Below are 19,156 nucleotides of genomic sequence, written 5' to 3' on the forward strand. Positions count from 1 at the left end.
GTAAAGATTGACTGTGTACCTGTACAAGGAAATAAGTTCTTAATCGCTCAATGTCTTCTGCATTCATTTATCCTTTTCCAAACATATAATCCGTGAAATATTATTATTGTATGTGACTGACAGTGGATGAAAATTTTCCTTTTCCTTTCTTAGTTTTACTCAAATTTTCTTGTCTTTTTAGTATGGAGAAAATTAATAAATGCTTAACTTGACCTAAAACCACCAAAAGTTTCAAAATCTTTCTGTACAGCCATAAGATGAAACCTTTACCTAACTCTATGATGGAAACTTCAAGTCATGTTTTCTGCTAATTCCTCACGATTTAGATGTTTCAGGCATTCATGAAATAGTGCATTTCATTTAGATTATAATGCCTTAGCAAACCTTCTATTTTAGTGTGACAGCTGGGAAATGGGTGCCAATTATTGAGGTTCCGGTTTGCAGTATAAAAGTTTTCTTGGAGAACAAAAGGCAAGAGGGCTTTTCCATATTGGGTCTCGAGCAGACAGCAAATAGCAAACGTCTAGATCAGTATTCCTTTCCGACCAAAACAGTATGTATTAAATACGCTGCAAATAATCCCACTGTAATTTAGCCAAAGAATGAATGCGAGAAATACCTTGCTTCACTTGTTTGCAGGTTCTGGTCTTGGGCAGAGAGAAGGAAGGTATTCCTGTTGACATTATCCATGTCTTAGATGGTTGTGTTGAGATACCTCAACTGGGGGTTATCAGATCACTCAATGTTCACGTCAGTGGTGCCATAGCGCTGTGGGAATATACAAGGCAACAAAGACAAAATCTATCATAATGTTTATGAAACAACTCGATTGATTTAAATGAAGCTGCAATTTTTGTACCATGCCAAACTGTACTATATGTACTTGTGTATAAGAAGGCTATATAATATTGTGGTATGGATTACTCTTGTATTTGTTGTATTGAGCTTACTGGTATAAGCGGGCCAGTGCTAATCGTTATAGTGAGTGATACATGTTTGGATGTTTGACATGAGTTTTAGATGACGTGGAGATTAATTGTACAAGTCGTTCCTCTTAACAGTTATGCAAGTAGTTTCAAAAGCCTCTCGATTCAGTCGCTCCTTCCTTTCTCACCCTTCGACCGAGCCTCTCATATATTTATTCTCTGGAAATAAGCCTCTCAATTCAGTAGCACCATCTTGTACCTTGAGTGACGTCAATTACTTTTGTTTTCTTAATAAAACTTCATGCTCTGATTTCAACAGCAAAGCTAATTCACACCAATGGATTCAATATTGTCGGCTTCTAGTAGCATATTTGGTTGGCACGATCCGACGACTTTTGCCAGCAACAATTGCCTGACATCCATCAATCATTCGGCATTTTGATCCCACAGTCCTCTCATCAATGTCGATTTGTCGCTCTTTTAACGCCATCCCACACCGTCGAAGCTAAGTGGATGGATAAAAAGGATGGAATGTCTCAAGTAAAATTACTAATAGCAGAATGGTACCACAATTAGCAGTTCTTCGCTGAAATTAATGTTGCCAAAACAGTATCGTTATCTGACAGCCTTAACACAGACTAGCAGGGAGGATATTACTTTAATTGATTAAGAAACAGAAGCTCCAACAAATTCGCTCCTTGATCTGAACTTCCCAAGTAACATAGAAGAGTCTTTGTGCAGGTGTGGTTGGCATCCCGCTCTGCTTCTCCAAAAGCAGGATATCAACCATGGAGTTGAGTGCCTCTTCTTAGAGCCTATACCCGCCGTATCCCCCTCCCCCTCCCAGTCCGGAGGAACGATATCCACTACCGTAGGATTGCGATGCATGAGATGAAGACCGATAAGCTGGGCTGGCCAACTGCGAGTAACTTGACCTCAAGCCTGTATCAAGCCCCTCGTAGCTGCTCGACAGAGGTTCTCTGCGCCCCGCAATAAATTCCTGAGACCAAGAAAAGCAAAGTAGATTAAGGTTGGTGGTTAGTAGCTGTCTTGCTAGAAAAAGGGATGGGATTTGTCACCCAAGCTACCTGAATGAGCTGTTGAGCAAGATGAACCTGTGAGGTCGTGCCTTTAATTTCAACAGTTATTTCATCAGGCAAACCTCTCGTCTCCTGAACAGTAATAAATGCTCCGCTACTGCGCCGAATGTATGCTATATTGCCCCCTCCAAGCCCAATAATATCCTCTGCATGCATAAGTGGAATCTGCATTTTGTGTGTGACCTGAACCACAAAGCAGCTCACCCAATGAATCAGCTCGAGGCAGTACCATAGTTGAGTATATAACAAATACAAAATGGCTCCAATCAGATGCCTACAGATACTTACAACTTATCTACAATGCCTACAGAAAATTAAGGTGCAAACACCATGTGTTCTCAAAGATTTATTTAAAAAACATGAGGCATGCTTGGTATATCCTTGGTCATGTTTTACATCTATCAAGGATCATGAATATAAAAAAAAAGAAACAATCGTTTACAAAGCATGCAAGAACATGGAAATAATTTTAAAACCTCGTATAGATTGCAAAGAACCTGTGCAGGATCAAGTACCTCTAAAGCACTGCCAGAGCGCCCTAGTGCTGAAGAACGTAAACCAGGGACAGCAGGATCCTGTCCATATAATGCGAGTCCACTATGTGGTATTTGTGAATCTAATTGAGGTTCGTGGTCATAAAAATAAGAGTCGTGCTTCAGAGGAAGCCCATAATCATTGCATATTGAAGATTGTTGCACAGTGTGGCTCAAGGACCGTGTGTTCTCACCCCATGCATCTACTGATCGATCTTGCATAACAGGTGCATTATACTGAAAGAACAAAGGGAATTTGATATTACCAAAATCTACTTGGCATAGCCCACAATGTAACTTAAGTTGGATTCAAGCATTTAAAGAAAAGTCTTACACTCTTCTCAAACAAAGGAAGTACACTGTGATCTACCAAAAACTTCCGGAGATGTTGAATAACTGCTTCAAGGGCTTTGAGGACTTTAATTGGTTCACCCTGTATTTCTACAGTTCTTTCATCTGGAGCAGCATAGAGTGGCAACTCACCTAGGAAACAGAAGAGTTAGCTGCCATGTGGTTTAAGAACATTGCACTCTAATGGGAAAAAAAATGTGATCTGGTCGATGCACGAAATCCAAAATGCCAAAGATGAATGAAAAAAGGTCGCTACATGTAAAGTTGCAAGCTTAATGCATACGCATAAGTCATCCATGAACCAGAAGCTACTTAATAGTTTGCTAAATGGGTGAAAGAGCATAATCAGTTAAAATGCATATGTTTAAGTCATTCATGAACTAGAAGCTACTTAATAGCTTGCTAAATGGGTGAAAGAGCATAATCAGTTAAAATTGGGGCACAACCTACATAAAATTATTATAGCATGCCTCTAACAAACAAATCATAAGAAAAAAAAAAAGGAATGTTAGTGTCGCAATCTAAGCTAAATATAAAGAGAAGCTGACAACTGAACATGGGACTTAATGTGTTTTATTAATCAGCTCGAGTTCTAGACAAGTATGCAAGTTACATGTTATGTTATTGCATGTTCAACTTCACCTAAAAATGTTGTGTTAACAAAAGATGCATTTACTATTTGCACTTGTTAGTTATATAATTTCAAATATCTGCATGAACATAAGTAGCTCTCTTTTGTAATTCTATGAACAATAAAGTAAAAAATAATAAATTACCTATAAGACTACTTAATGTGGTAAAGACTTGCACTTATCCATGGAAAAATGACATTAGCTTCCTCTGTATAATCTTTATGGTATGCATATAGATAGAGACGAAGCATGTATGCATTAACACAATGTTTGTATCCTTGTACAAATGTAATTATGCAGTTCTACCCTGACAAAGAAAAATAAAAACAAACAGGTTATTATCCTACTATTACAAGGATAGCAGAGAGAATAATACAGTAGATTGGATCTGATATATCCTTCAATCATAGTTGATGGGGACCAACTTCACCATTAAAGGAGGCATCTTCTTCCCACGTCACCCTGTCACCCAGCGGTTTCTCTGTCATAACTTGGGTTTTAGCACAACATGACATATGGCCCCACAGAAAACTCACCCTCCAAGGCAAGAACATTTATAAAAAAAGATAACCAGATACATAATAATTTCATCTCTCTCCATAAGCATTAAAGTAGTCCTACTGGATATCAACCCTTCCCTCTATATAACCCCTTTCGTTGATATCAATCCTGGAGGAAAAATGGCAAGTATGACCAATAGGCACTTTGCACAAACCTAGGCGCCGAAGCGAGGCAAGACGAGGCCCGAGTGCCTCGATTTGGGTTTGGGTAGGTATCTTCAACATGGCAGGGTTCAGGTGCACGCCTGAGCCCAAGCGTTGGCTGCTCAGATGAGCCCCTAAACTAGATCGTTCAGATCCGAACCCAAAATGAACCATATTGGTCTAATCTGAACCCAAATTTCTTATTCGGGTTCCGTCCAATAACCCCCACACCCATGCCCCCACCTCTCACGGTGCGCTTTCCCCCCCCCACACGACTCTGGAACCCTAGATCAGTGATCCTTTCCCTCCCTGCATGTGCAAAGGTGGTCGATGATGCATCTCTCCTCTTCCAACAGTATGCCTCCCCTCTTTCGATGCTCTCTCTCTCTCTCTCTCTTTGGTGCACCTCTCTCTCCACCAAGCCTCCCTAATTACCCACCCCACCCCCCTCCCCTCTACTTCCCTCCCGCTGTTATGCTACCTATTTCTCCTCCTCCGCAACCACCCTCAAACAAGCCTCCTCCCATAGCCCCCCCCTCCCCTCCCTCCCGTTGTCACACTCCATCTTTACTCCACCTCCACCAACCCCAACCGGGCTTTCCCGATAGCCCCCTTCCCTCCCATTGTCATGCTCCATCATCCCACCCAACCCCCCCGCCCGCCTCTTCTCTCTTTTCTCTATTGTTCTTGCTTTTTCTCCTTCTCTGCCCCTTTCTAAGCCTCCCTGACAGGAACAAAAATAAAAAAGGAAAAAAAGAAAAACCACCCCTTTCCTCTTTCTCCTCCTCTTCACTCCTCATCTCTTTGCTTCTTTCTCTGACAACCCCCCCTATTTCTCAACAACCTCAGCTTCTTTCTCTCTTCAACAGTGCCCATTAGGCCTCCACCCAAACTTCATGGCAATATTAATTATTGTTAATAATAGCTGTTGTATTGTTTAAAAGATTGAATTTGTCATTGCCATTGTTATCACTACTTTATCAATTATTTAAATGAATGTAATTCAATGTTATAGTGATGATATTTTTTTATTATGAATATATGAAACTTATGTATTATCTTTCTCCTTAATTATATGTTTTATAATTTTAATATTGGCAAGCACCTCGTTTCATTAGTGAGCACCTAGCGCCTCGACTGTTATGGAACCTTAAAGCCTAGCACCTTTAACAACACCGACGCATAGTTTGCAAATGAAGTCCCTAGTCAGATCCTAGAACTCGGCAAATAGGACAACTAGATCTGACCACAACAATATTAAATCTTGATATTTGATATAACATTTTTAACTACAAAAAATGATCACAAGTCAGATTTAGAGCTGACGATAAGATCATCATACGAATACAACTATTAAACTTCAATATCCTAATAAAATAGGAGTAGAATAAAGGTTATGGTTACATATGATATATGCCGTTTATCTCAAAAACACTAGCCTAAGATGTCATAACAGTTCAAACTTTTAAAAACATGCCATGACATCCTTCATGATAAGTTAATGGTTCGCTAAGGGCAATTACAAATAATTAGCCGAACTTAAAAAGAGATGGGGCCCGTTACAGTGACTTAATTGCTGGTAAGTGATGTTGACCTTGTGGAAGTCAAGGCAAGAAGAAAATGTAGGAAAAAGAGATAAGACAAAAGTATGAGATGGAAGTTTGACCTTAGGATTAGAGACGTGGAGCTACTAAAGCTTCAGGTCAAAATTCCATATAATATTATTTTGATTGATCAGTCATTAAGGTCTAGTCCAGATGGATTGTGACATTTTGAACATTTCCCTAATACCAGATTTCCACCACATGCCTAAAAGTGTGATGTCATTCAAGTACATTAATGTGACATGACACATCTTATTCTTCCAAAGAGATAAAAGACTGGAGTGGCAAATTTATTATGTATTCTATGTGGCAAAAACTCCTAGATGACACATTAAGTAAAATATTGGAACCAAAGATGATTCATAGAAGCACATACTTCCTGTTAGCACCCGTACAGTGGCATTGCTACTCTCCTGAATTGTCCTGATCGCTTCACCTTTCTTTCCAATCAAATTCACAGCTTGTGATGCAGCCACCAACAACCGAACTGAACATGTACCAGGTGCAGCAGATCCCAAATTTGTGCCATCAGCTGCGATATCTGAAATACCATTTACACGTTTGAATATTCTCACCACAGCATCCATAGCAGGAGATATCTCAGCTTCTGGTTCTTCTTTTCCAGATATCAGAACCTGAACATGAGAAATAAAAGCATGCCACTTACTTTCCAGCAATCAATGGCAACATGAAAAATAATGACCAAATAACCAATACAAGTATATAATCCTAGAAAAAAACATAGATATTAAACAATAAACATTTTTAAACTAAAATGAAGTCCAAAACTTTATCAAAATTCACAGCTGCTGTTCTCCATTATTTGAAGAGATTTGGATTTCACAACACTCAAACTACTTCTGCAGTGCTCCATGGAGTTTGTGAGAAATAAACATTTTTCAGGCAGAGGAAATACTTGATACAAAAAGGTATCAGATTTAAGAACAACATCCTATAGGTATTAAGATGTATCATTTCTAATGAAAATGGAAGGAGCTCCATGATTTCTCAACAACGTACTGATAGATAAACATCAATATATGAAGTCTCTTTCTTTAGAAGAACTGTCTAGGTCTAAGGCAAATAGTTGTAATATGCCTATACTGCCCAGTGTACCAATTTAAACTCCTTGTGCTATACAAAGCCCTGCCTCATATGATCAATCCACTAACAATGTGATGACACTGAATCTTGCATTTTGTTAGCAATCTTATAATAATAGCTCAAATTTAAGCTATATCTCAGGATAGGTTTGATGTTAATAATTATATTTTGTACAGAAATGCAACTATAATACCAATGATGTACACGCAAAAACATTATGTATGTAGAGGACAGAGGAGCCAGACTTGGAAGTTCTTGACCTCCATGTATGTCTACCTCCAGGCCACCAAGGGCTACATACTAATATTATGGCCACGTAAAATAGTTCAAGTCAAGAAGCAAGAAGCATGATTCTGCATCTTGTTTACCCCTGCAACGTAAGCAAATAATCAGGAGCATCTATCTTAACTGGTTGCAAGACACTGAACCATCAAAACTAACTTGAGGTTCGTACCTCCAACTATCGGCTTGTAAATCTCCCGATCAATCCGAGAAAAAACCATGCGATCATTCACGCCTAGAACCATCAAAACTAACTTGAGGTTCTTGGAAAAATCTAAGGAGTTAAAAGACTCTAGAATAACAAAACCATAGATCAAAAGAAAGAAAACATCGCCCAAAGAAACCCTAAATTGAAAGGGGGAACAAGAACTAACAATGCGATCATTCATGCCGATAGGCCCTTCAAGAATCCGAACGCGAGCCTTGGTCTCCTCACAGAGCTTTTTGATAAGCTCCCCCTTGCGGCCAATGATGCTCCCCACCTTCAGCAAGGGCACGATGAGGCGGAACACGTTGTCGCCTGGCCACCCCGGCCACTTCTTGACCTCCAGACCGCCGCCCCCTTGGACCGAAGCGCCCGCCTCAGGAGGAGCCTCGTCTCGCGCTGCCTCCTCCTCAGCGGCGGCTTCCGCTGCCTCCTCGGCGCCGACGTCGGCGTCGGCGTCGTTCTGCTCGGTATCGACCTCGGCAGTGGGTGAGGAAGGGGCCTCGGCCATGGGCTCGGCATCGGCTGCGGCTGGGGTTTCGTTTACGGCGGTGTAGTCAGGCACCGCCGCCATAGTTGGAAGTAAGAGGGATCGGCGGAGTAAGGGTTCTTCAAGCGGACGTTGTTGTTGCGTTGTTGGATCTCTGTGCAAGAGAGGCCAACCGTGTCCAACCTTAATAGAACGGGTCGGATTCGCGACGGGGAGGCGTTGTTGTTGAGTTGTTCGATCTCGGTGCAAGCAGCATTCGCACGTGTAGGGCAGGTCCGAGCACGTGAGACGAAGAGAACGGGTCGGATTCGCGGCATGGAAGATGTTTCATTTTCAACGGTCAATTCAATATATTGTGAAAGATGTTCATATTCTTGTTATTAATTTTTATTTATATTCCTAAAAAATAAATCCACTCTAATACTTAATAAATTAAATAGATGTACTAAGATATGAAAGCTTGCTGTAAAAACTTTTTCATTGTTTCATGTACTAGTATACTTCACTTGAGAAAAAAAATAATATTTCATTCTACTCAATATATGTTATGTATGTGGTCCGGAAGCAGACAATACATAAGTGTCAATTAATATTTTTTTTGCTTATTTATCTAATTTTCTATGATAAATTTAATAATTAGATTGATTTAATAATTATTATTAAAAAACATAGACAGAGCATCACGTGTGCAACGGAAGAATAGAAAAATAAAATTTCAGATTTTCCAAAAAAAAATTTCTAAATCTTTAAGAGTTGTTACCTACGGAGATTTGTTATCCTTATAAAATCCTAAATCCTATATACGTGTCTTGTTACCTAAGGAGATCATATATCCGTATAAAATCCTAAATCTTTAAGAGTGGATGAAAGAGGTCAACGATCCTCCTCTCTAGCGGTAATCTACATGGTAGATGCGACGTAAATATTCTTCATATTATTGCATGATCTTCCTTACCATGTGATCAAGAAGAGGGAGAGGGAGGGAGGAGAATAAGATGTGGCAACAAAAAGGTATAGCCTATGTCTCTTTATTTTCCTCATATTTATAGAGGTCCTTATCAATTTAACCCTAATTGATCCTACCATATTGGGTATTATATCTCCATCAAACTACTCAAACCTCTTGGATTAGTAGATCTTTACACAATAATCTCTCATTGGCTCTTATTGAATCTTATCCATAAAATCCAATAATTCAATGGTTTATTGGATATCCAATAAGATAAGATATCTCATATCTGAACCTCTACTCATCGCAACACCTATCATATGTATGTAACCCTCTAGGCCCAATATCGAGCTGGCCGTGAGTCATATCTGTCAGAATTCTTTCTGACTTAGTGAATTATTATCTCCATAATAATTCACTCGACTCATCGACTACGGATGTACTATGTCACTACGTCGTACTTCCTAAACGATATTAAAAAAATCTAATCCATCAGACCAATTTGTCTTTAATTATTATGTATATATAATCTCTTGTTCATCTAATATTCAAAAGATCATATATTGGGTATGGTTCTGTTAAACCCATATGGAATCTACCCGAGTTTCACTCTAATCGGATTCTCCCATAAATTTTTTTTTCTCTCAATTTTGAATGACCTTAGCTAGGGATTTGCTTAAGTAAGAATACATAGGATATTCTTTTTATGATACTGAGAGTGGATGATCCTCTATTGACACTCAATTGCCCTCGTAAGATTAGTTACCACTCCCGATGATCGACTATATTAGATTTGGAACCTCCAAACCTATAAATCTGATATTAAAAAGCGAAACACTCATATAAGATATCCTTGGTATCTCAAGTCCAAGAACCAAACTAGTGATATCCTTGGTATCTAATACCATATTAAATAGCGGAACACTCATACAGGTTAGATATCATTAATCATATAACATTTTCGAATGAGCACTTGCATTGTATCCATAGTATCTCCACACGGACAACTATCAAACTAGTTACCTCCATTATATGGATATGTATATAGCACACCAATCTATCTAGATATCTCGATGTCCCTCTTGAGTAATCTACGATCGAAATTATTTAAAGTCTGTGTTTAAAGATGAATCAATCTCATTATCGCGATCTCATCACGATATTCTCATTGCACGTATCAATGAACATCACTATGAAACATACAAGAAAAAATAAAAAAATATCATCGTATAAATAGGTTATGCTATATATTAACGGTAGAAAATTAAAAATTATCATTTAGATAGGTTATGCTATATATTAACACGTGACCTTTTCGATCAGCATGTAAGAAGATTAGGCCTTTTCGATCTGGCTTTTTCAGTCTTGTTTAAAGTCAGCTTGGAAGGTGCTTCGGATCATATGTACATTAAAGATGATGGATCAACTAACATAACCTACCCATCTCTCGTTTTTTTGTTTTTTTGGTTCTTTCATTCTCTCCGATCTCTAATTAACCTTTGGTGCCTTCCCCTCCTCTCACTACTAAGATTCAGAGGTGAAATAGTGGGCTAAAGATAGCAAAAGGGGTTTGCTGCCTGCCCCTAACGAAAGAATGAGGGGTGATCGGATCGAGGTGAAATTGAAATTGGTATGTAGAACAAACAAGAATGTAGATGCCATCTTCATATTGATATAGACCTCTTCTGGATAAAGAAAATGTTCCCTGAGATGGGTGAATAGGAAAGAAAGTTGTTAAATGGAGGAGACACACCTCTTCTTTCTTTGATTAAGATCTGGCCAGATGCCGCCTGATTTGATCTCCTGAGCTTTACATGCTTGCTTTCACCATAGGGAAAAGAGAGACAACTCAACGACGTATCTATCTTTCAGAATCCCCTCCCTCCCCAACCTCCTCTTTTAGTAAACGCCATCGTGCAAACAGTAGCACACACGGCATGGGAATCAATCCCCTTCCCAACCTCTTTCAGTAAACGCTATCATGCAGCTGCTTTTGGAGGTCTCATTCAGTAGCACACACGACATGCGATGCTCAGATCCTGTGTATAAATAAAATCTAGCTCCCTTGATTGGAGCCCAGTGTCATTATTGGAGGAGGAGTTCAGAGTATATCTTTTTGCTCTCTACTGCCCACCCTTTCTTCATTGAACTACCTACTAATGCGTGTAAATCTAAATGATCTTGAAGAATTTAATTCAACGAACAAGGCAGACGTTTTCAAGAGCAATTGCAATAGGAGGGAAATACTAGAATCGTAGGATATATATATATATATATATATATACATATACACACACACAATTTTGCTAAAGCTGAAAAGATAAACATTTAATCGAATGGATCGATCCGTGGGTCATGCTCACTGGCCATAGCCATCCCTGTGCAGAGGCACGTCGGACACATAACCTGCAATGAAGACAAAAGTATGAGTTCCCATAACTGTCGAAAGTTAGAAGCCAGATTGATGAACAATGAGGAATGCTTCCTAAACGAATCGCTATCACAGATTGAATGTGCATGCTTTAAATCACAGCAGTAGATCGCTATGCCACAACAAGAAAAGATTGTTGGCTGGATTCAAATCGCATTCTATATACTATCCATGCCATATCATCAGTCAGGATTTATACCAAATGACATACATCTCACAGACAATCCTATGCTTAGGAAGGCTTATACTTTAAAGAATTATTTATTAGATAACGTGGTCTCATAACTGTACTAAACAGGCACAAAGAGAAATATATTCATATTTCTGGTAGTTTGTTAGTTGCAAAATCGGTGAATTATATTGGTTCATAGACTGCACACTGCCAAATCCACAAAACTACCGATATTTGGATGGTCATATCTCACCTTCCCTGAACCTGAACAATTTGAGCACCTATCTGTTCTAGGTGGTGATAAAGGATGATCACTGCCACTGATAGTGGCAACAGGCTCAGTCAAGACAAGAGTTCCTGTACTTGAACAGCGAGCACAAGCCAGATATCCTGCATGTGATATGAACAAAATTATCATACATTAGCAAGTGTGTTGGAGAATCACACAGATATGAAAGCTGTATTTCTAGGATATGGAAGCTATTTTCCCATGGAAATTGTATTCCTGTAATATGGAAACCCTATATCTGTATGACTGTATTCCTACTTGGAATATAGCTGTGTTCCTATATAATTATATTCATAAAGAGTTGTATTCCTAATTTAAATCGGGTAGTCCTCTAGGATTTACATATATAGTTCTATTCCTAATATATTAAGAAAGTTGTAGATTCTTAACATAATATGATAATTGTATTTTACTTCTTTGGGATTTAGATCCTTGTAAATTTGCAAGTTCATTCATGATGAATGAATGCATGTAGACTTGTACAACTCTTGACAATGGATATCTCGACCCTTGAGTCGAGAGCCAATGAAGAATGTAATTACCCATTCTACAAAGTGAAATATAGGAAGATTTGAATAATAGCCTTTCAGAAAAAAAAAAAAAAAAATCAATGCAAAATCATAACAAGGCACCCTCAATCCTTACATTTAAATGTAGCTTGTTCAGTTATGCTAAATGAAAAGTCATTTGATTTTAGTATTGTTAAAGATGCAAGCGCTAAAAGTTGCCAAGGTTCCAAAACAACTGAGGCGCTCTCTAGTAGAAAAAGGATAACAAAATATAGCTTTAACATTACAAAAGAACAATAAGAGATGATTCATATTTACAATAATAATAAATAAATAAATTATATGCAATAAATGATATAAATTAATAAAATTTTCAATGCATGTAAAAACTAAGGATCTTGAAGATTACCTGTTCCTAAACAATATTTGCACCGCTTCTGCTCCTGTTGTTTGACATTGTTGATCTCAACCACCATTAAAGCTGAGATAACTCCTACTGCGCCACCTGAGAAGGATGCTACTATTGGATCAACCTGACTGCAAATCATTAAGTAAAAATCCAGTAAGAGATAAATATACAACCTAAAAAGATGGGCAAAGAAAGTGTATACTTGCATATATGCATTATCATAATTTGCTCAGGCAAAAAAAATATATGCTGATTAAAGATTATTCATGGCAAGAAGAGACTAGGAGAAAAAGATATAGAAAAGATATTTCTATTGCATATCAAGAAACAATCAACACATCCATATCCTAAAGTTTTTGTTGTGTGTTAGAGACAGATTGGCATATTTCAAGAACATATCAAATAATAGAGGGAATGCCCCCACAACATCCTGTAGTAAACAACAATTAAAGTATATTTATAACACATTGTAAAATAAATCTATCCAAGTAACTGATAAAGCTCATCCAGCATGTTTCAAAAGATGATTTAATATAATGATAGTATGAACATGAACATTAAACTAATCACTAGACAGCCTATTATATCATAAACATAATATACCATTTTATCAAGATTACTGCATTTTCTGAAGTGGCACGCTTTATTGTGCTTTAAGTTTTGACTTTGAGGCTTATTACTTGACCAGAACAAGTTGGAAGTACTGTTCTACTTCGGTTCCAAAACTCCTGAATATGAACAATGACAGGAGTAGGAGAAAAGCATATTTGGCCTTTTTATCGCTATTGAAAGAAAGAGGTTTGATGTTAAGATCAGATATAACAGGATTACAGACCACGATAGTAAACTTGATTGCTTCAATGTTGGAGGTGCTTGCTTTCCTTGGAACCAATTCCAAGATAAATACATATAAGAAGTCCAATTCAATAAGAAATCACTTGTCTATGCCACTTCTATGGCAAAAAATATTCATATTAATGGTAACTCATAGTTCTCAACATTCTCAAAGGAACTCACGTGACATACCTAAGCCAACCCAGTATAATTCACCTTTTATATCAAGTGTATTCACAGCTTAGACCGTACCTTAGTTGCATTGGCAAATGCATACTTCGTATAAAATCTGCATAAGATGTCCCCCCTAATCCCAACTTGAGCTCCAGCTGGCAAGGTGTTAAAAGTAAAAAAAAAAAGTTACTAACATGATGTATTCTTATAACAGAAATAAAAGAATAAGACTATGGTGCAATTCATAACATAGAAAGAAACTTGAGGCAAAATCTGGCATCAAGAAACATTAGTTCCATTAAGGCACCCTATGACTGGTAAATAGTGCCTAGTGGTGACCCAGATTACCTATATTGAACTCTGTCTTGTATCCTGTAGCAAATTGCAGTACAGGCCAAGTTCAGAGTATAACTACAAAGGTCAGATTCCCCTTCTGCAAATAGCTTTTAATTCATGGACGGTCCATGTCTATCGAAGTCACATTCTCCGATCACACTACAATGAGGATTGTTGTTATAACACCTCGATTAATCCTACTTCAGAAGTGGGCAAGACTAAGATTGACTTATAAAAATCCAATGTGTACTACTATCAATTTCAGTTTAAGTATCTTGATCAGTAATTTAGGTCAAACAAAGTTGATAGGCCAGTTAGTCCATCAACTTGATATGGGTATGCTGGACCTTGACGAGGACGTTCAAGCCTTTGAGTAGGAAAAATTATAATACCGATTAATCCCACATCAGAAGTGGGCAAGATTAAGATTGACTTATAAAGTTCTGATGAGTGTACTACTATCAACTTTAGCTTAAGTTAGGTTGATATACTAGTTAGCCCATCAGGCCCGGGTCATGATAATTATACAATCAAGCTTTAGCTGAAACATGTTAAAACACTTATAGGTTCTTGTTTGGTCCACTATTTATAAGGGCTTTATGGGAAAGAGTGCATTTCTAAAAGTGAAATATTACTCTAATTGCATGAAACACTAGTATGATTTCTGCTTGTATGCTTCAAGATTAATGAGAAGCCGATATTAGTTATGACAAACTGATTGTGTCTTCTAAAGATGTTTCAGCTCGACTAACTCAAAAACACTAATAATTGGAACAGCCTTCATAACGAAATTTAGCCCATATATTTTATTAGTTAGTTCCTAAGGATCTTATAACTCATATTGTAACTTGTTAAGAAATTAGAAGGCCCATATTTGAGGCTGCTATAGTTTTTTGTCACTAGAAACAGCTTAACCATGAAGAATTTTTGCCCAAGGAAAACATATATGGAAAGGGAGAAACTTTCAACATGAGTAAGATATTTAACAGAAAACCTGGTAGAGTGGATGAAGCACAAAGATAAATTGGTTAAATGTTTTGCTTGCAGAAGTGTGGTACCCAGAGCATATTTTTATGAATCTTTACATGTATTCTGTGGATGTAGGTACGCATCGTACACGCAACATATGTATCTGAAATGTATGTGAAATTGCAAGCGGAAAAAACGTAACTGAGAGGTGCATTACCTTTTCCTCCAATCACACAAATCAGAATCAAGCTAATCTACAGAAATAACCAATATGATGCAACAAACTTTTGTTTGTATGGACAAGTGAAACAACAAGTCACAATTGTCAAAAGCTTTAAGATCTTGGGTTGCTGTAAAATTTTCATGACTGAAGTCCTTTGTCAGAACAGCCTCAGTAGTTCCAAGTTTCCCTAACAAACAACTATTTTGGCGTGCTTCATCACTGAGGGGTTCTTGAAGATTATCTAGAATCAGATAATGTATTGGTGTTTATTTACAGTTTTGCACGCTTTTCCATTCAAGAATGAACAAATAATTGATAGCAGATAATTTTTACAAGTAGAGTATATCAAGCACCTTCTTTCTACTTCCCAAACTTGAAAATCAACCGTAACAACAGGTATCTGAGAGAAGACTTACAGTTGGTGCAAGAAGGCCACCAAAGATAATAATTCCCCCAATAAGAGAGAAACATGTAGCATAGTACATCTTTAGATTTGAAGGAGTCTGACACCAATACAGTAATAAAAAATGCGTAGTTAATCATGGAAGTAGATATTGTATAGACCAAAATGTAGCAGAAAGACTTACCAGGGGAGGCAGAAAAGGTATGAAAGATGGAAAGTCAGGAAGTTCATTTTCTCGTCTTTCACCGAAGATTCCTTGTTCGGCACTTTTTATTCTCTGTTGTATTCGTAGTCTGCGAACCTATAGATCAAAGGGAAATGATGAAGAAAACCCTCAAATGAATGAACTGATTAACAATCATAATTTCATAGTATATAGTTGATGTCTCCGTCATTTTGGTTTGAATATCAGCTGGTGCTTCAAGTTTTAACTACTCCATAAGCAGCAAAAAATCCTGACAATAAAGCTTGGGAGATACATAAGGACATGCTAATCTGTATTTTCCACCAGGAGAGAATGATGGAGAACCATCTAGGTTTACAAAAACTCTTAGAAGAGTTTATCAATTGGCTGGCCTAGAAACTCTAAGAGTTGTATGGAACAATGAAGTCTTTTAGTCTTTCTAGGTGCTAACCTTGGGTCACTATTTTTGTATTAAGTGCACTCTTGCATTAAGTACACTCTTTTTCTTCTCAACTTTAATAAGTTGTTTTATAGCTATTTAGGTTTCTTAGAAGTTATATTTTGATGTCTAAACAGCATACAAGTTCCCTGGGAATCATTACATTTATTGATTGTACTAAGGTTCCTAACCCCCTATAAATAGTGTAATTTGTCAATGGATGAAACAGTTCAGGTTTGAATGAAAAACACTTGCATCTTCTATCTTCTAGTCTCTTACTCTCCTCTCTAATCTCACTCCTCTCTTACTCTCTCTTTTCTCTACTTCTATACTTTGTGCTACATCAAATCAAGAGACAATCATGAAGCTACTCCTGACAGTATGAACCATAAACTATGAAAATCTAATAGGATCTTCCAAATGTGGCACAACTAATTTGACTTCACACATGCTGATTAGATCAACAATGACTCACCTCCTCCATGTGCAAAAAGATCTTATTGCGACGACTTCTAATGTTATCTTGAATTTCTTGCAATTCCATTTTTGCAAAATCCTGAACTGTTTCAGGTCCTTCAATTATACAAAAGCTACATTTGTGAATAAATAGAAAAATAGATTAGCATAAGAAAAATAAGGACATACATGAACTGCAACAGGTTGAAGATTACTCAGATTGAGAGATGCTTTAGGATATGGCTAACAGAGAGGACAAATAATGAAAAAGGCATTGTTTTACATTATATGCAGCACTTTATCATATTTGACATCAAGGAGAAATTGAATGCATATAATGACATATGTAGATATGATTGTACAGCATGGGTAATATTAAAAGCACCAAGCTACTAAAACACGTATCAAAGTGCTAAAAACTAAGAATTCTGGGCATCCTGCTACACAATCAAAACTAGTGCTCCTACAGAATTTCATCTCATTTAATTTTGGGGAAACTGAATTGACAGACAATAATGAAAGTTCAAGATAATTAATATTTTCCTTAAGCCACCAGAAGAGGTAGCATGCATATCAAAACTTGCAACCAGAATTATGAGACTACATCTTGTGAGCATGGAAACTCAAGAATAGGTCACCACATTTACTTGAGCATCCTTGTATATGATTGCAACGACGTGGTGCAATATTCTTCAAGAAAGTGACGTCTATTTGTAATGAATATCTTTTTCATCATAATAGAGATAATTGACCATGATAATTCTTCGCCACATGGTTTCTAGAGCATCCTTGTACATCACTGCAACGCCTTGTTGCCAATGAATATCTTTTTAGTGACAATGGAGATTTTGACATGACAGGTCTTCTACTTCCCATGAATCCCTCTTTTCTCCAACTTGTTCCCTAAAAATGTGTTGCCTAACTATACAGTGTAGTTAACCCTGAAAAAAAAAGGTATAATAGATTTTGTGCAATCACGTCTTACTTTCTAGGCCTTCTCCGATGGCAAAAATAAATAAATAAATAAATAAAACAGAGGAACTTGACGTTCTCAACAAGCAATTGCACTAAATAAGTAAATATAACAGATTTAGAAGGAATTCATCAAGTACGACAACACCGGAGACACTAGGCTGCACTAAAAGACAACATGAACTTCAAATCATTCAGCAAACAACACAAACCACCACATCTTTAGAAACCAAACAGGCTTTCTTCGGCTTCTCATGCTGATCACACCGGATTTACCAACAACCCAACCATGTCGATGCAAGTCGCGACAACAATCTCAGCCCAACCTAAACTCAATTAGACAAAGATTCGAAAATAGTACCCGGAGGGGTTTTTCTCGGCGGGATCACTAGCGGCGGCCGTGTCGACCGAGGATGAAGAAGAGGAAGCGGCAGCGTCCGCGTCCCTCGCAGCCATCGGCCTCCATTTCAAGATCGCCGGCGGCTGCGGCCTTCCGATCCTCGTAGCGGGAGTAAATCTCCAGCTCGGATGGCGAGGGATGGGGGGCAGAGTCAGTATTCGACCCGAGCACAGCATCCTTTTGGGGTTCTAATTCTTGTTGGCAAAAGGGTTAAAATAAGACCAAGAATTCGATCTAATCATCTCCTCTATCTTCTCGGAGAGTCGGTGAGGTGTGGAAGCGAGAAGTGGCGATACGGAGCAAAATGTGGTGGGAAAAAACTACAATATTCTCGTCCTCTATAATTAATTACTTGTATCCGAATTTGCTCCAATAAATTAAATTAAATTTAACTTACTTATAATTATAACATAACCGATAGAGAATATGGGAAGAGGGGAGATAAAGAGAGGTCGAGAAAACCCTATTCCATTTTAATTTTTTTTTTTATTTAAATTAAAAATATTATTATTTACGTATGTATGTATGTATATATAACAACGTTAAATAATTGGAACATTATATTTTTGTTATTATTATTATTATTATTATTATTATTATTATTATTATTATTATTATTATTATTATTATTATCGTTCGATATATTCATATAAAACGAAAATATGGTAAATATTTTTAGTATTATAAAGTTGAAGCTCTATCTAATACTAGTATCTATAGATTGGATGGTCCCTTTTTAAGTACGTTCAATATTGAAATATGCAATAAAAGGGAAAAAAAATCTTGTGAGAATAAGAAAAATAGATTGAGATAAAATAATGGAAGAGAACAAATATATTATATTTTCATTGTTATTTTTATACCAAACTAATTTGGAATGTGTAATTATTTATTGGGCAGGTATTTATAAAATGTTTAAAATATAAATATTTGAAGGAGTATATATATTATTTATTTATTTTTATGGATGATTAAGAAAAACTCTTTTTTGAAGTGTCGAAGGAATATGTTGTTAATATCTGGATAAGCCTGATGTGGTTCAGATCCGTATGTGTATGATTATTTGACGTGTTTTT

At 37.2% G+C, this 19,156-nt stretch overlaps 3 protein-coding genes across 9 annotated transcripts in view; 1 reads left to right on the top strand and 2 right to left on the bottom strand.

Moving 5' to 3' along the window:
- The window catches only part of LOC135596706 (uncharacterized), a 48,097-nt gene extending 47,112 nt beyond the window's left edge, over positions 1-985 (top strand). For 5 of the 7 annotated variants that reach the window (XM_065088782.1, XM_065088783.1, XM_065088786.1 and 2 more), the window contains 2 exons: positions 397-553; positions 640-985. In XM_065088782.1, coding sequence (XP_064944854.1) covers positions 397-553; positions 640-810 — 328 coding nt within the window. In that variant the 3' untranslated portion in view covers positions 811-985. Of the gene's footprint in view, positions 1-396; positions 554-639 lie in introns of those variants that run through there. The other 2 variants (XM_065088784.1, XR_010481013.1) reach the window with 2 other exon arrangements.
- Positions 986-1,458: 473 nt separating this feature from the next.
- LOC135596707 (RNA-binding KH domain-containing protein PEPPER-like) lies at positions 1,459-8,100 on the bottom strand. The gene is made up of 6 exons (XM_065088790.1): positions 7,611-8,100; positions 6,227-6,485; positions 2,894-3,042; positions 2,542-2,796; positions 2,015-2,209; positions 1,459-1,926 (listed from the first exon to the last, which is right to left on the bottom strand). Exons 1-6 carry the CDS (start codon positions 8,013-8,015, stop codon positions 1,735-1,737), a joined length of 1,455 nt encoding a protein of 484 aa, XP_064944862.1. The 5' UTR covers positions 8,016-8,100; the 3' UTR covers positions 1,459-1,734.
- A 3,024-nt stretch (positions 8,101-11,124) lies between these two features.
- LOC135596708 (protein ORANGE, chloroplastic-like) lies at positions 11,125-18,396 on the bottom strand. Its single transcript, XM_065088791.1, has 8 exons — positions 18,042-18,396; positions 16,728-16,842; positions 15,814-15,930; positions 15,643-15,729; positions 13,777-13,853; positions 12,691-12,818; positions 11,737-11,873; positions 11,125-11,286 (listed from the first exon to the last, which is right to left on the bottom strand). Exons 1-8 carry the CDS (start codon positions 18,254-18,256, stop codon positions 11,209-11,211), a joined length of 954 nt encoding a protein of 317 aa, XP_064944863.1. The 5' UTR covers positions 18,257-18,396; the 3' UTR covers positions 11,125-11,208.
- Between the last annotated feature and the right edge of the window lie 760 nt (positions 18,397-19,156).

The sequence above is a fragment of the Musa acuminata genome, chromosome BXJ1-11, assembly GCF_036884655.1.
Source record: "Musa acuminata AAA Group cultivar baxijiao chromosome BXJ1-11, Cavendish_Baxijiao_AAA, whole genome shotgun sequence".
Taxonomy (NCBI): domain Eukaryota; kingdom Viridiplantae; phylum Streptophyta; class Magnoliopsida; order Zingiberales; family Musaceae; genus Musa; species Musa acuminata.